At 43.5% G+C, this 12,978-nt stretch overlaps 1 protein-coding gene across 6 annotated transcripts in view; it reads right to left on the bottom strand.

Moving 5' to 3' along the window:
- LOC122876054 (aminopeptidase O (putative)) overlaps positions 1-12,978 on the bottom strand; it is a 75,992-nt gene that overhangs the window by 59,669 nt on the left and 3,345 nt on the right. For 5 of the 6 annotated variants that reach the window (XR_006377987.1, XM_044195907.1, XM_044195909.1 and 2 more), the window contains 3 exons: positions 12,237-12,489; positions 11,199-11,412; positions 10,644-10,768 (listed from right to left, as the gene is read on the bottom strand). Coding sequence is in view for 5 of the 6 variants with exons in the window: in XM_044195907.1 (XP_044051842.1) it covers positions 10,644-10,768; positions 11,199-11,412; positions 12,237-12,489 (592 nt within the window). In the remaining variant the exon portion in view is untranslated. The remainder of the gene's footprint in view (positions 1-10,643; positions 10,769-11,198; positions 11,413-12,236; positions 12,490-12,978) is intronic. The other variant, XM_044195912.1, reaches the window with a different exon arrangement.

Raw genomic sequence — 12,978 nt, 5'->3', positions numbered from 1 at the left:
GTGCAGTATGAGTTCATCTGCCTACAACAATCCCATGTCAATCAGAAAAGGGTGGTGTTGACATGACATTTATGTGAAATAACCCACATTCCTGTATCTCTGTAGCTATTTGCATGCAAACCCCATAACTCATCACACAGCACTCAGAACCCTCTTTTGGCTTCCACTACCGCCTCAATGAAAAAGACAGGACAAATCTATTTCACAGGATTATAATTTGAGATTTTTTTTGCCTGTAGGGTAATAAATAGACTATTTTTTTCTCTCTTATGTAACGTGAGAGAATGAGACAGTGAGGAGATGGAAAGTGAGACCACTAAAGTACTACTGGGCTATATAAGAAGTGTTTGACAGAATGGAAAGATGGATGAAGGCGAGATCGAAGTGAAATTAGCCAGTGAGCAGAGCTGTCTCCTATACAGAGGTTTCAGGCTACCACCTGGCCGGGCTGCCTGCCTGTCAGACAACAAGGTACAAGAACAATTAACAGGTATTAACACATGAAGAGGAAAGCAGCCCAAACAATATGACTGTAAAGTAGAATGCTTAAAGGATAAGGCTGGCGATGTTCTATATTTTTCTCATTGTCAACAAATTCCATGAGAAGACCAAAACCAACAATGTGCCTGTCTCCTTGTACTTTCCCAGCCTGTATGTGGCTCTCAGCCCTAAGCCCACTTTCCTGCTGAAGATGTCAATCTTTAAAAATGGGTCACGATATATACTGTTCATTTTTATAAAAGGCAAAATAATTTCCTTAACAGCTGGGCAGCATAGTTCTTATCAAAAATTACACAAACAGTAGTAAATACATTTGTTGAAGACTATTTACAGTTGTAGATTTGGTGTACTGGTGAGTATTATTATTATTTATGGTAGCACGACAGTGAATGTGGGATTAACTCAAAATAAATTATGACCATGTTCATCATAGCGATGTCACCCAGTGGTGTGGTTCACTGATGTGTTTTTAATAGTTTTTGGACAAGAATGGAGCTCCATGGCCCAGAGGAATGTATCAGATGTATCAGTCTTCGGCTACACACTCTTAGTTAGTAGGATCAATTCACTGTTGGTTATGGGCTTTTCATGGGATTTGTTGACAATAAGGAAAGTATAGAATATTACCAGACTTATCCTTTAAGAAGGCTTATATAATGAAAGATAAAGATGCATGCAGAGGCAGACTGCAGTCAAAATTTATTATATTATTTTGAACTATACATAGCTCAAATTAGGTACCATTGTGATTTAAAACAAGACTAAGAGTCTGCAGCCATGCAAGCGGCTCGGTGACACTGTGCTTAGACACAGTTGTACTATGACCTTAATGCTAGCTTTAGCATGCCAACATGCTCACAATGAAATTACTAAAATACTTAGCAGATATAATGTTTATAATTTTCACCGTGTTAGCATGCTAACATTTGCTACTTAACACTAAGCACAAAGTACAGCTGAGGCTGATGGGAATGTCATTATTTTTGTAAGTATTTATAAACCAAAGTATTAGACAAATTTTAATTCCATTAAGGAATCATCAAAGTTATCACAATTCATGCTGAGGGGTACATGAAAGTGTGTACCAAATTTCATGGCTATCCATGCCATAGTTGTTGAGATATTTCACTCAAAGACACAACAGTAAACCTCAGGGTGGCACTAGAGAAATAGTCATTAAGATTCATTGTCTGGGAACCATCAATGTCTGTACAAAATTTCATGGCAATCCATCCAATGATAGCAATAGTTGTTATATATAAGATATTTCAGTCTGGACCAAATTGGTGGATTGACCAACCGACAGACAGACTGATAGACCGAAACTGCCATCCATAGAGCCCCTGGTGTAGCTAAAAACAGCCTATTGTGAAAGCAACTGGTTGACCAGCTTGGAGCACAGCTCTCTCCCCAAGGCTAAAAGCAAACCCAGACATCAGAAGCATTACCACTGAGCATTTCACAGCACTTTGTTTCAAATATCTCATTTTGGCCAGTTCAGTGCAGAGGTCCCACGGACATTAAGCCGTCTGGCTTTGCACAGACAAATGAAATTACCCCCCTGCCTCTAGGATCCACTATTACACATACACCCCAGGATGCACACCAAGACCAGCAGCAGCGTCCCCTACGCCATACAATGGACCCATCCATCACTCCAGGGAATGGGTCCTGTGGACTCATCCATTAGTTAAGAGAATGGGTGTGCAGTGACAGGCCTGTCTTGCAACAGCCTCTAATCCAGAGTTATGGCACAGTGTGTCTGTGTCACTGTTAAAGGTAGTACTATATGCCAGCTGTTGCCAGCAGGTTCACATCTGAGGGCAGTTCAAAGTAACGCACCATCACTCACCAACCACTGATGACAATGGAAGCATATATGGCACCTGGGAAAAAACAGCACATATGACGAAGATTCAAAAACTATCATGCATGAATTGTTTTCTGATTATTCCTGTGGAGAAACACTTGCATGTTCACAACAAAATGTATAACCTTCTCCTGTCAAGCAGTGGAAGAGTTAAAAGGCGGCTCCTTCAGTTTTGAGAAGGTACTATAGGAGAGCATGTAAACCTATACTGCAGATAGAGAAGGGAAGTTGAGAGGCCCAAGATAACTAGAGAAGAATGTTCCTGCAATAACCCTGCTATCTTCATTAAGAGAACAGAGGAAGGTCTGACCAAGAAAAAGAGACAAGGAGGAAGCAAGTGGAGATGGATAGTAGTGGCAAATGCTCGTGGGGGTTGGAGCTGTCCCATGTGTGTTGAGCAGGAGGCAAACAGAGGAACAAGGGGAACTGCAGAGAAAAATAAAGCTCACCTAAAAATCTTAACTACTTGCAATCACTTTAAAAGTGTGCACGGGACACTCCCTCTCCTTCTGTCCAGGTGCAGGCATGCAGAGCTGCCTTTTCAACTCTTTTGTGCTCTCTACAGAAGAGAGGACGATCCGCTCAAGGTGGGAAGAAAGAAACACCTCATCCTTGACTATTTGATTAACAGCTGTCTACCGTGCCAAAAAATCAGACCCCCCCACCCTGAACCCCCCAACTGCCTCCTGAAAGAGCAGGTCTGTGTCGCACACTTCTAGGATTACTTCACAGATCAAACTGGGGAGGGGAGCAGAAAGGCAAGAAATCCACTGAGACATCAGAAGGAAGAGGAGAGGACAAGCAGTGGGAGGACTGGGAAAGAAATGGAGTAAGGAGGAACAGAAAGAAAGGGGATGACACACATCAACAAGGAGGCAGGAGGTGCAATTCAGTAAGAGTGCAAAGCAATGAGGAATCATGGCCAATGAGGCGAAAGAGTGAGACTGTTAGAAACTGGGGCAGGTTAAGATTAACATCTAATCTTATTAATTTGCATTTTGTGGTCTACTATTATATTTCATTGATTTACCATTTAAGATGGTAACAAGCAGCAATGCCTTTTTTCAAAGTTAATTATTTTTCCTTAATGATCAACTTGGTTGTAGTTAGTTATGCATGATTTATACCATTATTGCTGACCGCTTTGAAAAGTATGTGCGTTTTTAGATTTTTTTTCCCCCTCAATTCCACGGAACCATCAGTTTCCACTCATTTTGGTATGCCATGAAAATCAGCTTGCAGAAATTTTGAATTTATAATCCATTGCTTATATCCAAATTTATGTTATTAATAGGCTACATGGTTGGGAGTTGAGAGTTGGCTGCCATCATACGCTTTACTGTCAGAAAAACAAGCTGATAAGACTAACAATTAGCAAACATGTATGTTGTGAAGACTATAATGACAATTTGGGTGCATTAAAATGGTTGCTGTTTGGAAGTAAGGCTGAAATAAATACACTCTCTTGCATCTGCATTACCATGCAGGAATAACGTAATGTAACAACAATTTCTACCGTACTGAAATTAATGGAACTCAATGTCTCTGTAGACAGTAGGACATCAATCTAAAAACTTGCGGTATGCTTTGGGAAATGGTCCGCAGTAATGTGAATATGTGATTTCTAGTTAACAAGCAAAACCACTGGTCTGGTCCCGTTAAAGATGAAAAAGAGCTCAGGTGGTACAATAAAGAGCTCTAAGGCAGTGGGGGATTATCCTGTAGGGTACTAATTCCCCCCGGCACTCCAACTCCCTACTTCCTCCCAGCAGGGACCAATGGCCAATGTAACTTCCTGCTAGCCCATAAACAAACAATGCAGTCAACTGAAGTCAGGCTGAAAATCCTCCAGTGCCACTTAGAGAGGTCAAGAGTCATAATTTTTACCCAGTGCCTGTGACAGTTATATGGCTGCCTAGTTTGGCTGTACTGCAAAAGGAACAAGCAGTTTAACTACTTGATCCTTTTTCTCCCCATTTCTTCGGGCAGCAACCCCCCATGAGTGAGAGTTGTGCAAAAGGAATAAATCAAAGCAAGAGGATGAGAAATGTGAAATCAGGGAAAATTCCAAGTATAGTTGGAGAAGAATAAAAACTATTTTGGCAATAAACATGTTTGCAAGAAGCCTGTTTGTGCAATGTGTTTCTGTTATTCTGCTTGAAAAAACAGCGTTAATCAAGGAAACTGGTAATAAAAGTGCAATGAGAAGTGCTGAGAGAAAGATTTGTTTGAGATTTGTTTATGTATGTATGTGTGTGGGTTTATCAGAGCTCGCCATCAAGTGGTGTGGGGCGGCCCTCCCTTCCCCCGTCACAAAAAAACCCCAACAGCAACAACAAAGAAATGCGCATTGATCTGGCCCAATTACAGCTAAAACTTAAGGATAACCCAAACGTAAAAAAACATGCTAATTTTACCACCAGAGAAAACAGCAGATAACAGGCAATGACAAACGATCTGTGTAGCATTCCTCTAACGTCATCCAATCACACTAAATACACATCCTTACACCATTATTTGAACAATACAAGCATTCATACAAATACAAGCACAGGAATCTGCCTGTCTACAGTGAAGCAAAGCCGTTTCAACACTTGTGTCATTTCTCAACAAAATGCGGGGAAACCACCCCTCTCTCAGGGACGTCAGACATGTCTTCATTTGGGCACGCTGCAAACACAGTGATCTCTGATTAGTCTTACAAGTCCAGCCAGCACTTTGGGACACATAGACAGCTTCAAAGAACGAGAGGAAATGCCGTGCCCTTCCTGTCACTCCCAGTCGGAACCAAATGACGTGGTCAAGATGTGATGAAGAGATTACACTTCCAAATTATTTTTTATTTTTTTTAAATAGAATGAGCTAAGGCACATAAAAATAAAGACACAAATGTACAAAAGCACGTATGCACACACACACACACACACACACACACACACACACACACACACACACACACACACAATACTAATTACTAATGTTCAGGAGGTCTGACCATGACAGTTCAGAGCAGATTCATTATATTTAGAGCTTTGGTTCACAACATTCCCATGTCCTTCAATCACTCAGGACAATGAGCTTTTTTATACAGACTTAAAACAGAAGTCACTTTAAGAGATTCCCAAACTCTGTTCACTGATGGCAACTCTTTCATACTGTGTTTTGTTTCCTCTTATCTCAGACACTTCTTCATCCTTCATCCATCCTCCTCTATTAATGTTTAACCATACTGTATTTTTCTTTCTCTCCCTTATAGGCTACTTGATGTCTTAAAGGTTTTTCGAAGAGCATGGGCAGAGGACACACACCAGTGCTTCTACATTTCACTCTCTTAGCCTGGTTTGCCATAGGAACAGAAAGAAACAGTAGGTCAATTTGCAAGTGTACAGACAGACAAAATGAAAGAGAAGATATTGTTTGGCATAGACAGTATGCCTGTTGCAGGCTAATATGCATCTGTTGATAACACTGACTAGACTGCTAATGATCTCTTGGAGCCAAAGGAGAACATAAGGATTATGTTAAAATATAACAGATTGATGTTGTCATTGTTACATAAAATAAAATAAAATTGGTTATGTGAAATCCTATGAACTGCTGACAGGCTTCATCCCCTGGGAGCTACATTTGCGTAAGCCTAGTACCGTATTCGTGTGTGTGTGTGAGAATCAGAAAGCCCTGTGGGTGCACAGTGTACGCGGCACAGCCCTTGAATGCAGACCTGCCCTTACTTGACTCCTTAATCTTCGGTTTCCTGCCCTCCCTCTCCGTATCTCAGTATAAAAACTTCACGCCACTGTGAATCCTCCCCTGTTTCGACTATGCCCTCCCTTCTCTGTATCACACCACAACAGCTTCATGCATCCTTGCCACAGCTCCCTGTCCCATAGCTCCTCCACTCCTGCTGTTTCCACTGGGGCACTGCACAAAAACTGTGCTTGGCTTGTTCCCAAGCACTGGGGCCCACATACCTCCCAATCTCTAGATTAAATAGCGCCAGTCTCTGAAGTCCTTCCAGGGGCTAATGGCTTTTGTTGCTGGGAATAATCCGCACATCCTCTCCCACATCCTGGGGGTCCGCTGGCCTGTCGTGAACCCCACCTTTAGCCTCTTCGTCTCTCTCTCATCTCCATCTCAATCTACGCTTCCATTTTGGTTAACCTCCCCGCCTTCCTATGGCACAATTCTGTGGTGAGTGCAGAGGCATGCAGGACCGAACCACCCACACTGAGGAGAGGATACAGGGAGTTGACATTGGGTTGAGACCCATGCAGAGCTTTATAGGGAGTCAGTGCAGGTGTTGTCTGAAGCTTAATGAAGGCCCTAAATCTCTTTTCTGTCATCTGCACCTAACTGGAGTCTAAGCAGCCAGGGCAAGAGGGATAAGTGCCTGGGAGCTATCCTCATAAGGGAAAGAAAACATCCGTCAGGCCACAGCAGAACAGCCTCTGTGTTACCACTTGATGTCCTTTCAAAATAAATACAGCAGGGAGACACATTTTCACAAGATGAGGGGAAAGATTTTCCGTAGATCAAAGAGCACTCTGTATTTTGGGTGAAGTAGTCAAAATAAGTATGCAAAGTTGAGAACTAGGACCAGACTGCAACCCTCTTGTCGCCCTCTGTCCTTCAAAATATCTCTGATTGAGACCACTCTTGGCTATATAACGTCAGCAGTTCACACAGAATACATATTCAGGTATGAGCTCATATCCTGTCTGGGGCACTTTCCTCCAGGGAGGCCGCTGAAGGAGACGAAAAAGGCAGACAGAGAGAAAGAGAGACTGTGGTTGCAGACCGCAGACACTGGGATAACGTTCACTGACCACCCTAATCAGTTTACTTTATCAACACAATTTGAAAAAGGGCCAGTCGTTGATGGTCTTTATTTTGCTTCAATTTACAATTTTAACTTCATTCATATGGCTACCAGCTGGCATTCAGTCATATCTACAGGCACACCATATGCCAGCTGAAAGTACTATATTGCAGAAAAAGTATAAAACAAGATTTCCAGAGAAACTATCACTATTGTAGAACGCTAGAGGCCAGACGGAAAAGTAATCGACTGTACAGAGAAATGGAGTGGACAGAGAAGGACAGCTAACACAGGGGGCTTGAAGATTCAGGGATATTATGGGGGCAAAGAGAGAAACAGAAAGTCAGGAGATGAAAAGAGAAAAAGAAGAGACACTGAAGGGTGAAGAAGTAGTGACAGAAGCAGGGCACTACTGATTTTCAGGATAGGAGGACAAAAGAAAACGGGAGAGAAAGGTAATAAAAGGGGGATATATATGGAAAGGGAGTGGAGAGGAAAGAAGCTAAAGAGGGGGACACAGTGAGGGTGAAGAGGGAACAAAGAAATACATAGAGGAGAATTATCTATAGTGCGTAGGACAGTGAATCTGTCATCCTGTGGCCCCCACCAATCTGCTTCCAGAACTCCACTAAAACTGCACACAAATATACATACATGAATACACACAGGTCTAGCGTGGAGCAGAGAGCTGACCACCTGAAATATACACACACACATATATATATACTGTATATACACACACACAGAGAAGACTATTGACTGACTCAGTCAGTGAAGCTGTCATGGTTTTGGGTTTGTGTTCTGTTATTTCCTGTTTTATTTTGGTAAAAGTTCTCACTCATGTGTATTGTGTAGTTTTACTTCCTGCTTGTGATTAGTTTGCTTGGCCTAATTGGTTCCACCTGTGTCTCGCTGTCTCCCCTGCCTGAGTGTATTAAGTCTGTGTCCTTCCCTTGTTCAGGTTTCAGATCATTGTTGTAGACAGGGATGGTCTGCCAATCATGGACCCAGCAGACTATTCTGAGGAAGAGCGAGGTTATTCGTGACCGGATTTGCTTCCAGGACATGTGGAGTAAGGAAAGCAATTTCCACAAAAAGGCAATCATATCTCTGGCACATGGGAAATTGTTGGCGATGCCTGGGCTGAGGGAGGCTATTCCTGGGTAGATCATGGACTTCCCTGATGCCCAAGGACCACAGCCTGAATCCTTGCCTGTTAGCTACCCTGACTACAGGCCGTTCGAGGGAACTCGCCTGGCTTTTGGAGGTCCCCTGCAGACATCGGCTTGGTTTCCGGCCTGCTCGCCACCAGCCTGAACTCCAGCCTGCTAGCCTTCTGCCTGCACCTCAGCCTGTCCCTGTCATGAAGCCATCTTCTGGAACCATCCCCTGTTCTGGTTTGGCCGCAACAGCCTCCTGAGCTCCCAGAGCTGCAGCACACTCTGGAATCCCCAGAAGGAAGTGTGGCTCCCGCCGAAGTCATGCCTCTCCACAGCCCGGCTGCTCGTCTTCACCACTGCCCTGTGCTCCAGAGTCTCAGCTGCCCAGCGCCTCAGAGACAGCCATGTCCTGTCCCGGTTGGGCCGCCGCAACTACCTCCTGCTCCGGTTGGGCTGCAACCATCTGAACTCTCTGAGTTGCAGCACACTCCTGCCTCTGCTGGATCGCAGCAGCCACATCTTGCTCCGGTTGGGTCGCAGCAGCCACACCTTGCTCCAGTTGGGTCGCAGCAGCCACGTCTTGTTTCGGTTGCTATCACCAGTTCCTGAGCTGCAGAAGCCTTCTGACCCTCCTGAACTTCCTGTGCTACAGTCCTGCTGTCCTATCACTGGTCTCCTGCACAGATCTCCAGCCACGCCGCCGGCCTACAGAGGGGTGTGAACATCTGATCATCACCCGGACCTGCTTAGCCCTTCAGCCCTACCTCCTGGTCGCCCCCCTGGCCTGTTCTGCTCTTCTGTCCAGCCCCCGGGCCGTCTGCCTGAGGTCTTCCACCCACCCAGATCGTTACTGTACCATGTGCCCTGCATTTGTCGCCACCAGTTCTGCGTTTAATCCTCAGTCCTGCATTTTTCCTGTGCCTGTGTGTTCTCCCTGTGGATTTACCTTTGTTGGACTTCTGTTATTTTTGTATTGGACTTCTCATGGATTACTCTTTTTTTTGTTGGGCGTTTACCTGAACTTCTCAGCCACCCTCGGTTCTGTCTTCCTTCATAGTAAGTAAATAGTCATCTTTTGTTCAGTCCACCATCTCCATTTGTATTGTTTGAATGTGGGTCCACCTCCTGAACTGAATGCAACAGTAGCTGTGCCCAGTGAAGGGGTTAGCCACCTCTCCTATCAAGAGGGTGAGGGTTTGGAGGTCTTTAAGGGAAGGAAAAATGAATTGAAGAAGGAAGAACCATGTTATGTTTGGAGGAAGGGATGGAGAACATACAGTGTAGAGTTGACTGACTTGGCTGAGCGTCAACTTCATGGCAAAAATGTTAAAAAAAAAAAAAAAAAAAAAAAAAACGCTAACAGGTTAAGAGATGTGGTGGGAATTTGTTATAGAAAGAGAGCTGTTTGGGATGGAAAAAGAGAGGACAGAGGTGGTTAGTTTTGGAAACAGGATGAAGGAAGGGAGGAGTAGCGTTTTGGAAAAGGGATGAAGGAATGGAGGGAATAGAAAAGGTAATGAAAAGTAGAGGGTTAATGACAGGACAATGAAAGACAAGGACAGTGTATGGAAAAGTAGAGGCCAAGTAATGAGGCTGAAGATTCCTTTGTCTGCCAACTTTTATGTTTACATTTCGCCTGGTTTCAATCTAGTGCTGCTTGACTATTTTAATGTTACTTTTCTTGCTGAAGAAACTCAAACTCACAACTGAAACACATCCTTTTATAAGCATCACCACCTAGCATGTCGCTAGCGGGTCAAAAGATAAGTCCCACAGGCCAGTGTTGAAACCGGAAAAAGGAGGGATGACAAGTGTCTGAACAGAGTTTAGAGGGAGTCACGGATGGACTTTTTAATTCAGTAAAGAATTCCAATTTGGAAGATCTCCACAAAGAAGATTGAGACAGAGTGAGGGGATTTTGAAATGTGAAGTAGGTCATTAATAATGCAACACAAACAGTTTTTTTGAAAAACCAGCAGGATAAAGTTGAAAAATAAAGTGCTGGCTGTAGCTTTGTTGTGGCAAATCTTTCTTTACAACTAGTAAATGTCAAAAAATTGGCCTGAACACACCTACTTTAAATGAGTAAAATTGTGATAATATGTCAGTGTTGTGTTGACAGCTTGTTTCTGTTGCCCCCAGGTAGTCAAAAAAATAAGATTATTGCAGGTTTAAAAATCCATAGCAGAATTTTATTTCTTCTGTCTTCCTAACTTCCTTACCCTATCCTCTTTCCAGTATTTTTCCCAATCTACATTTTCCACCATTCTACCAAAGACCTAGGTGTCATTACCTGGCCAAGCCCAGACTGGAGAACCCTGCTGGGACAATGAGAACATCCAGGCGAGGAAAGGGGTGGGCCCCCAGAACAGCATGGGCTGCAGCCAAACATCGAGGCAACAACTTGAGGACTCCCATCTGCAAAAGGAAAGCAACAAGTTTCTGTTGCTGTACACGACTGTAGATGACTGTACAATTGCAAGATGTTTGTATATTGATACGGATGGGTAGCATATACAATAGGTTGTAAGTAAATGTATATGCTCTTCCACATACTTGTGTATGTCTATGATGGTTCTATGTGCTCCAGGTCAGAGGATATCTAGAAGTACTAAGTCTAAGGCAACTGCACTTACTGTTTGCTCTTGAAGATGTTCCGCCACTCATCAGGTCAGAACTGACAGAATGGGCAAAAGCCTTTGACTTAATACTTATAAATGTTAACCCGCCAAAAGATTGCAGTTGAAAACCACTGGCATAATGACACAAACATTAACTGATGCTGTCTCTTCTAATCATATAAAATATAATTAGCTCAAGTCTCAGTGGCTCTTTGTCAAAACTCCACCTGGGCCTTCTGCAGCAAGCAGACAGGGCCAAACACACGGTGTGGAATCACCCGCTGGGACCTAGCTGACCGCTCAGTAAATCTGCAAGGGTAGTCGCCATGGGAACAAGAGATGCCGTCATCCACCATGCCTGAATAATCAGTTACAGAGAGCCCCTCATCTTCAAGGGAAGAGTAACAGAATGCAGAGTCTGAGCGGGTGGTCTGGTCTCCGCTGTAGCAGATTAAAATAGGGAAGAAAAGTTTAATCCAAGGTTAATAATGACGATTTAATGAATTTTCTTATTGAAAGAATATACAGTTATTGAGTTTGTGAACCAAATATCGCACAATGTGTCCTTTCTCTCTGTGCTAAGAATGGAAATGAAAGCAGTGGAAATATGGAATATATACGTCACAAAAGCAAACTACAGTGATCCCAAAAATATCTAGGTGCCGACATGCAATCTCATTCACTCTAAATCCAATATCCAGCATTAACTCCATCCTCAGCATCAGAACTGTTCCAAAGGTTTCGAGCGACTTCCAAGTTTCCTTCCAGCCAGTCGCTGAAAATAAAGGCCTTCCTTGTAGCAGGAGATTCCTGGGGTGTGCAGCAGGTTACAGCTGGGCTGCTGCTGGAGGAAAACCATGAGGAGGAGGAGGATGACTGGAAACCACTGGCAAACCTGTCGCACTGCTGGCCAGTGGAGAGGGAGACCCCAGCCCAACCCTACCCCGCCCCATAGCAAGCCTGCACTCTATATCCTCTACCTCTATAAAAGTTATGTCAGCTTTAGTTTTTTTTTGGTCTCCAAACATAATTTCTACTGGGCATTGAACCCAATGTACTATAGTGCAAGCTTTAATGTACTTGTCGTAAAAAGCTGATTGAGTGCTGCACCCTATCCATCACCCTAACTTCACCTACACCCTTTTTGGTATGGCGAAAGGAAAGTTTCACCATGGAATGTCGAAGGGCCAGACCTGGGTTAATAACAGTCTGGAGAGGAGGAGGTCTTGCAAGAAGAAAAGGACACAGGAAAAATAATAAAATACCTGCCAGTCTGGAGTGGAAAGCCCTTTACTACTTCACTGGTGGAGCTTCCAAATCCAGACACAAGCTGAGCCTCAGCCCGTTCCCCAGGTCCAGCTCTGAGTTTGGCTGTCTTGTCGCAATCCGTCCTGTCCCTCACCCCTTCTTCCAATGCTGGGGGAATTTCTCCTGTGACTTGGCACCAGTGGCCCACTGCCAAGGTGAAGGTGGAGGCGGGCATGGGCATAGTGACGTAGTAATTCCAGATTAAGAAACCTGCAGAGAGTAGAGGATGGCAAAGAGAAAAAGGATGAAAATGTCAAAAGGTAGAGAAGTGGAGAGGAGTTTAGATAACAGACAGAGAGCATGGAGAGAGTCATGAAGGAAACTGAACTGGACTGAATTGCCATTTTGTTTTACTTCACTATTCTATTATAGTCTGATGTTGTGTTCATCTTAGATATTTTTTGTTTTTTTTGCCCTAACCAATCTGTATCCCTCATGCCAACATTTCAGATGACACAGTTGTACGGTAGTGGTTGCTCTAAGCAGTTAACATCTTTCATATCACTCACAGAAATATGTCAATTTAAGAGTTGTTAATTCTGTAAGTGAATTTACAACAACCTGTACAGTTGACTTAATCTCATCCACACTTTTTGTAGCAATTCTCTATTGTTATTTTTCTGGCTCTGACCCAGGAAGATGACACTGTCATTCTTAATCCACCTAGAAAACTCTGACTGGTTTGGTTGAAACAGATGT

The sequence above is a fragment of the Siniperca chuatsi genome, linkage group LG5 (genome assembly GCF_020085105.1).
Source record: "Siniperca chuatsi isolate FFG_IHB_CAS linkage group LG5, ASM2008510v1, whole genome shotgun sequence".
In the NCBI taxonomy this organism is placed as follows: domain Eukaryota; kingdom Metazoa; phylum Chordata; class Actinopteri; order Centrarchiformes; family Sinipercidae; genus Siniperca; species Siniperca chuatsi.
Note: the sequence above shows the minus strand (reverse complement) of the source record. Positions and strands in the feature narration are given on the sequence as shown.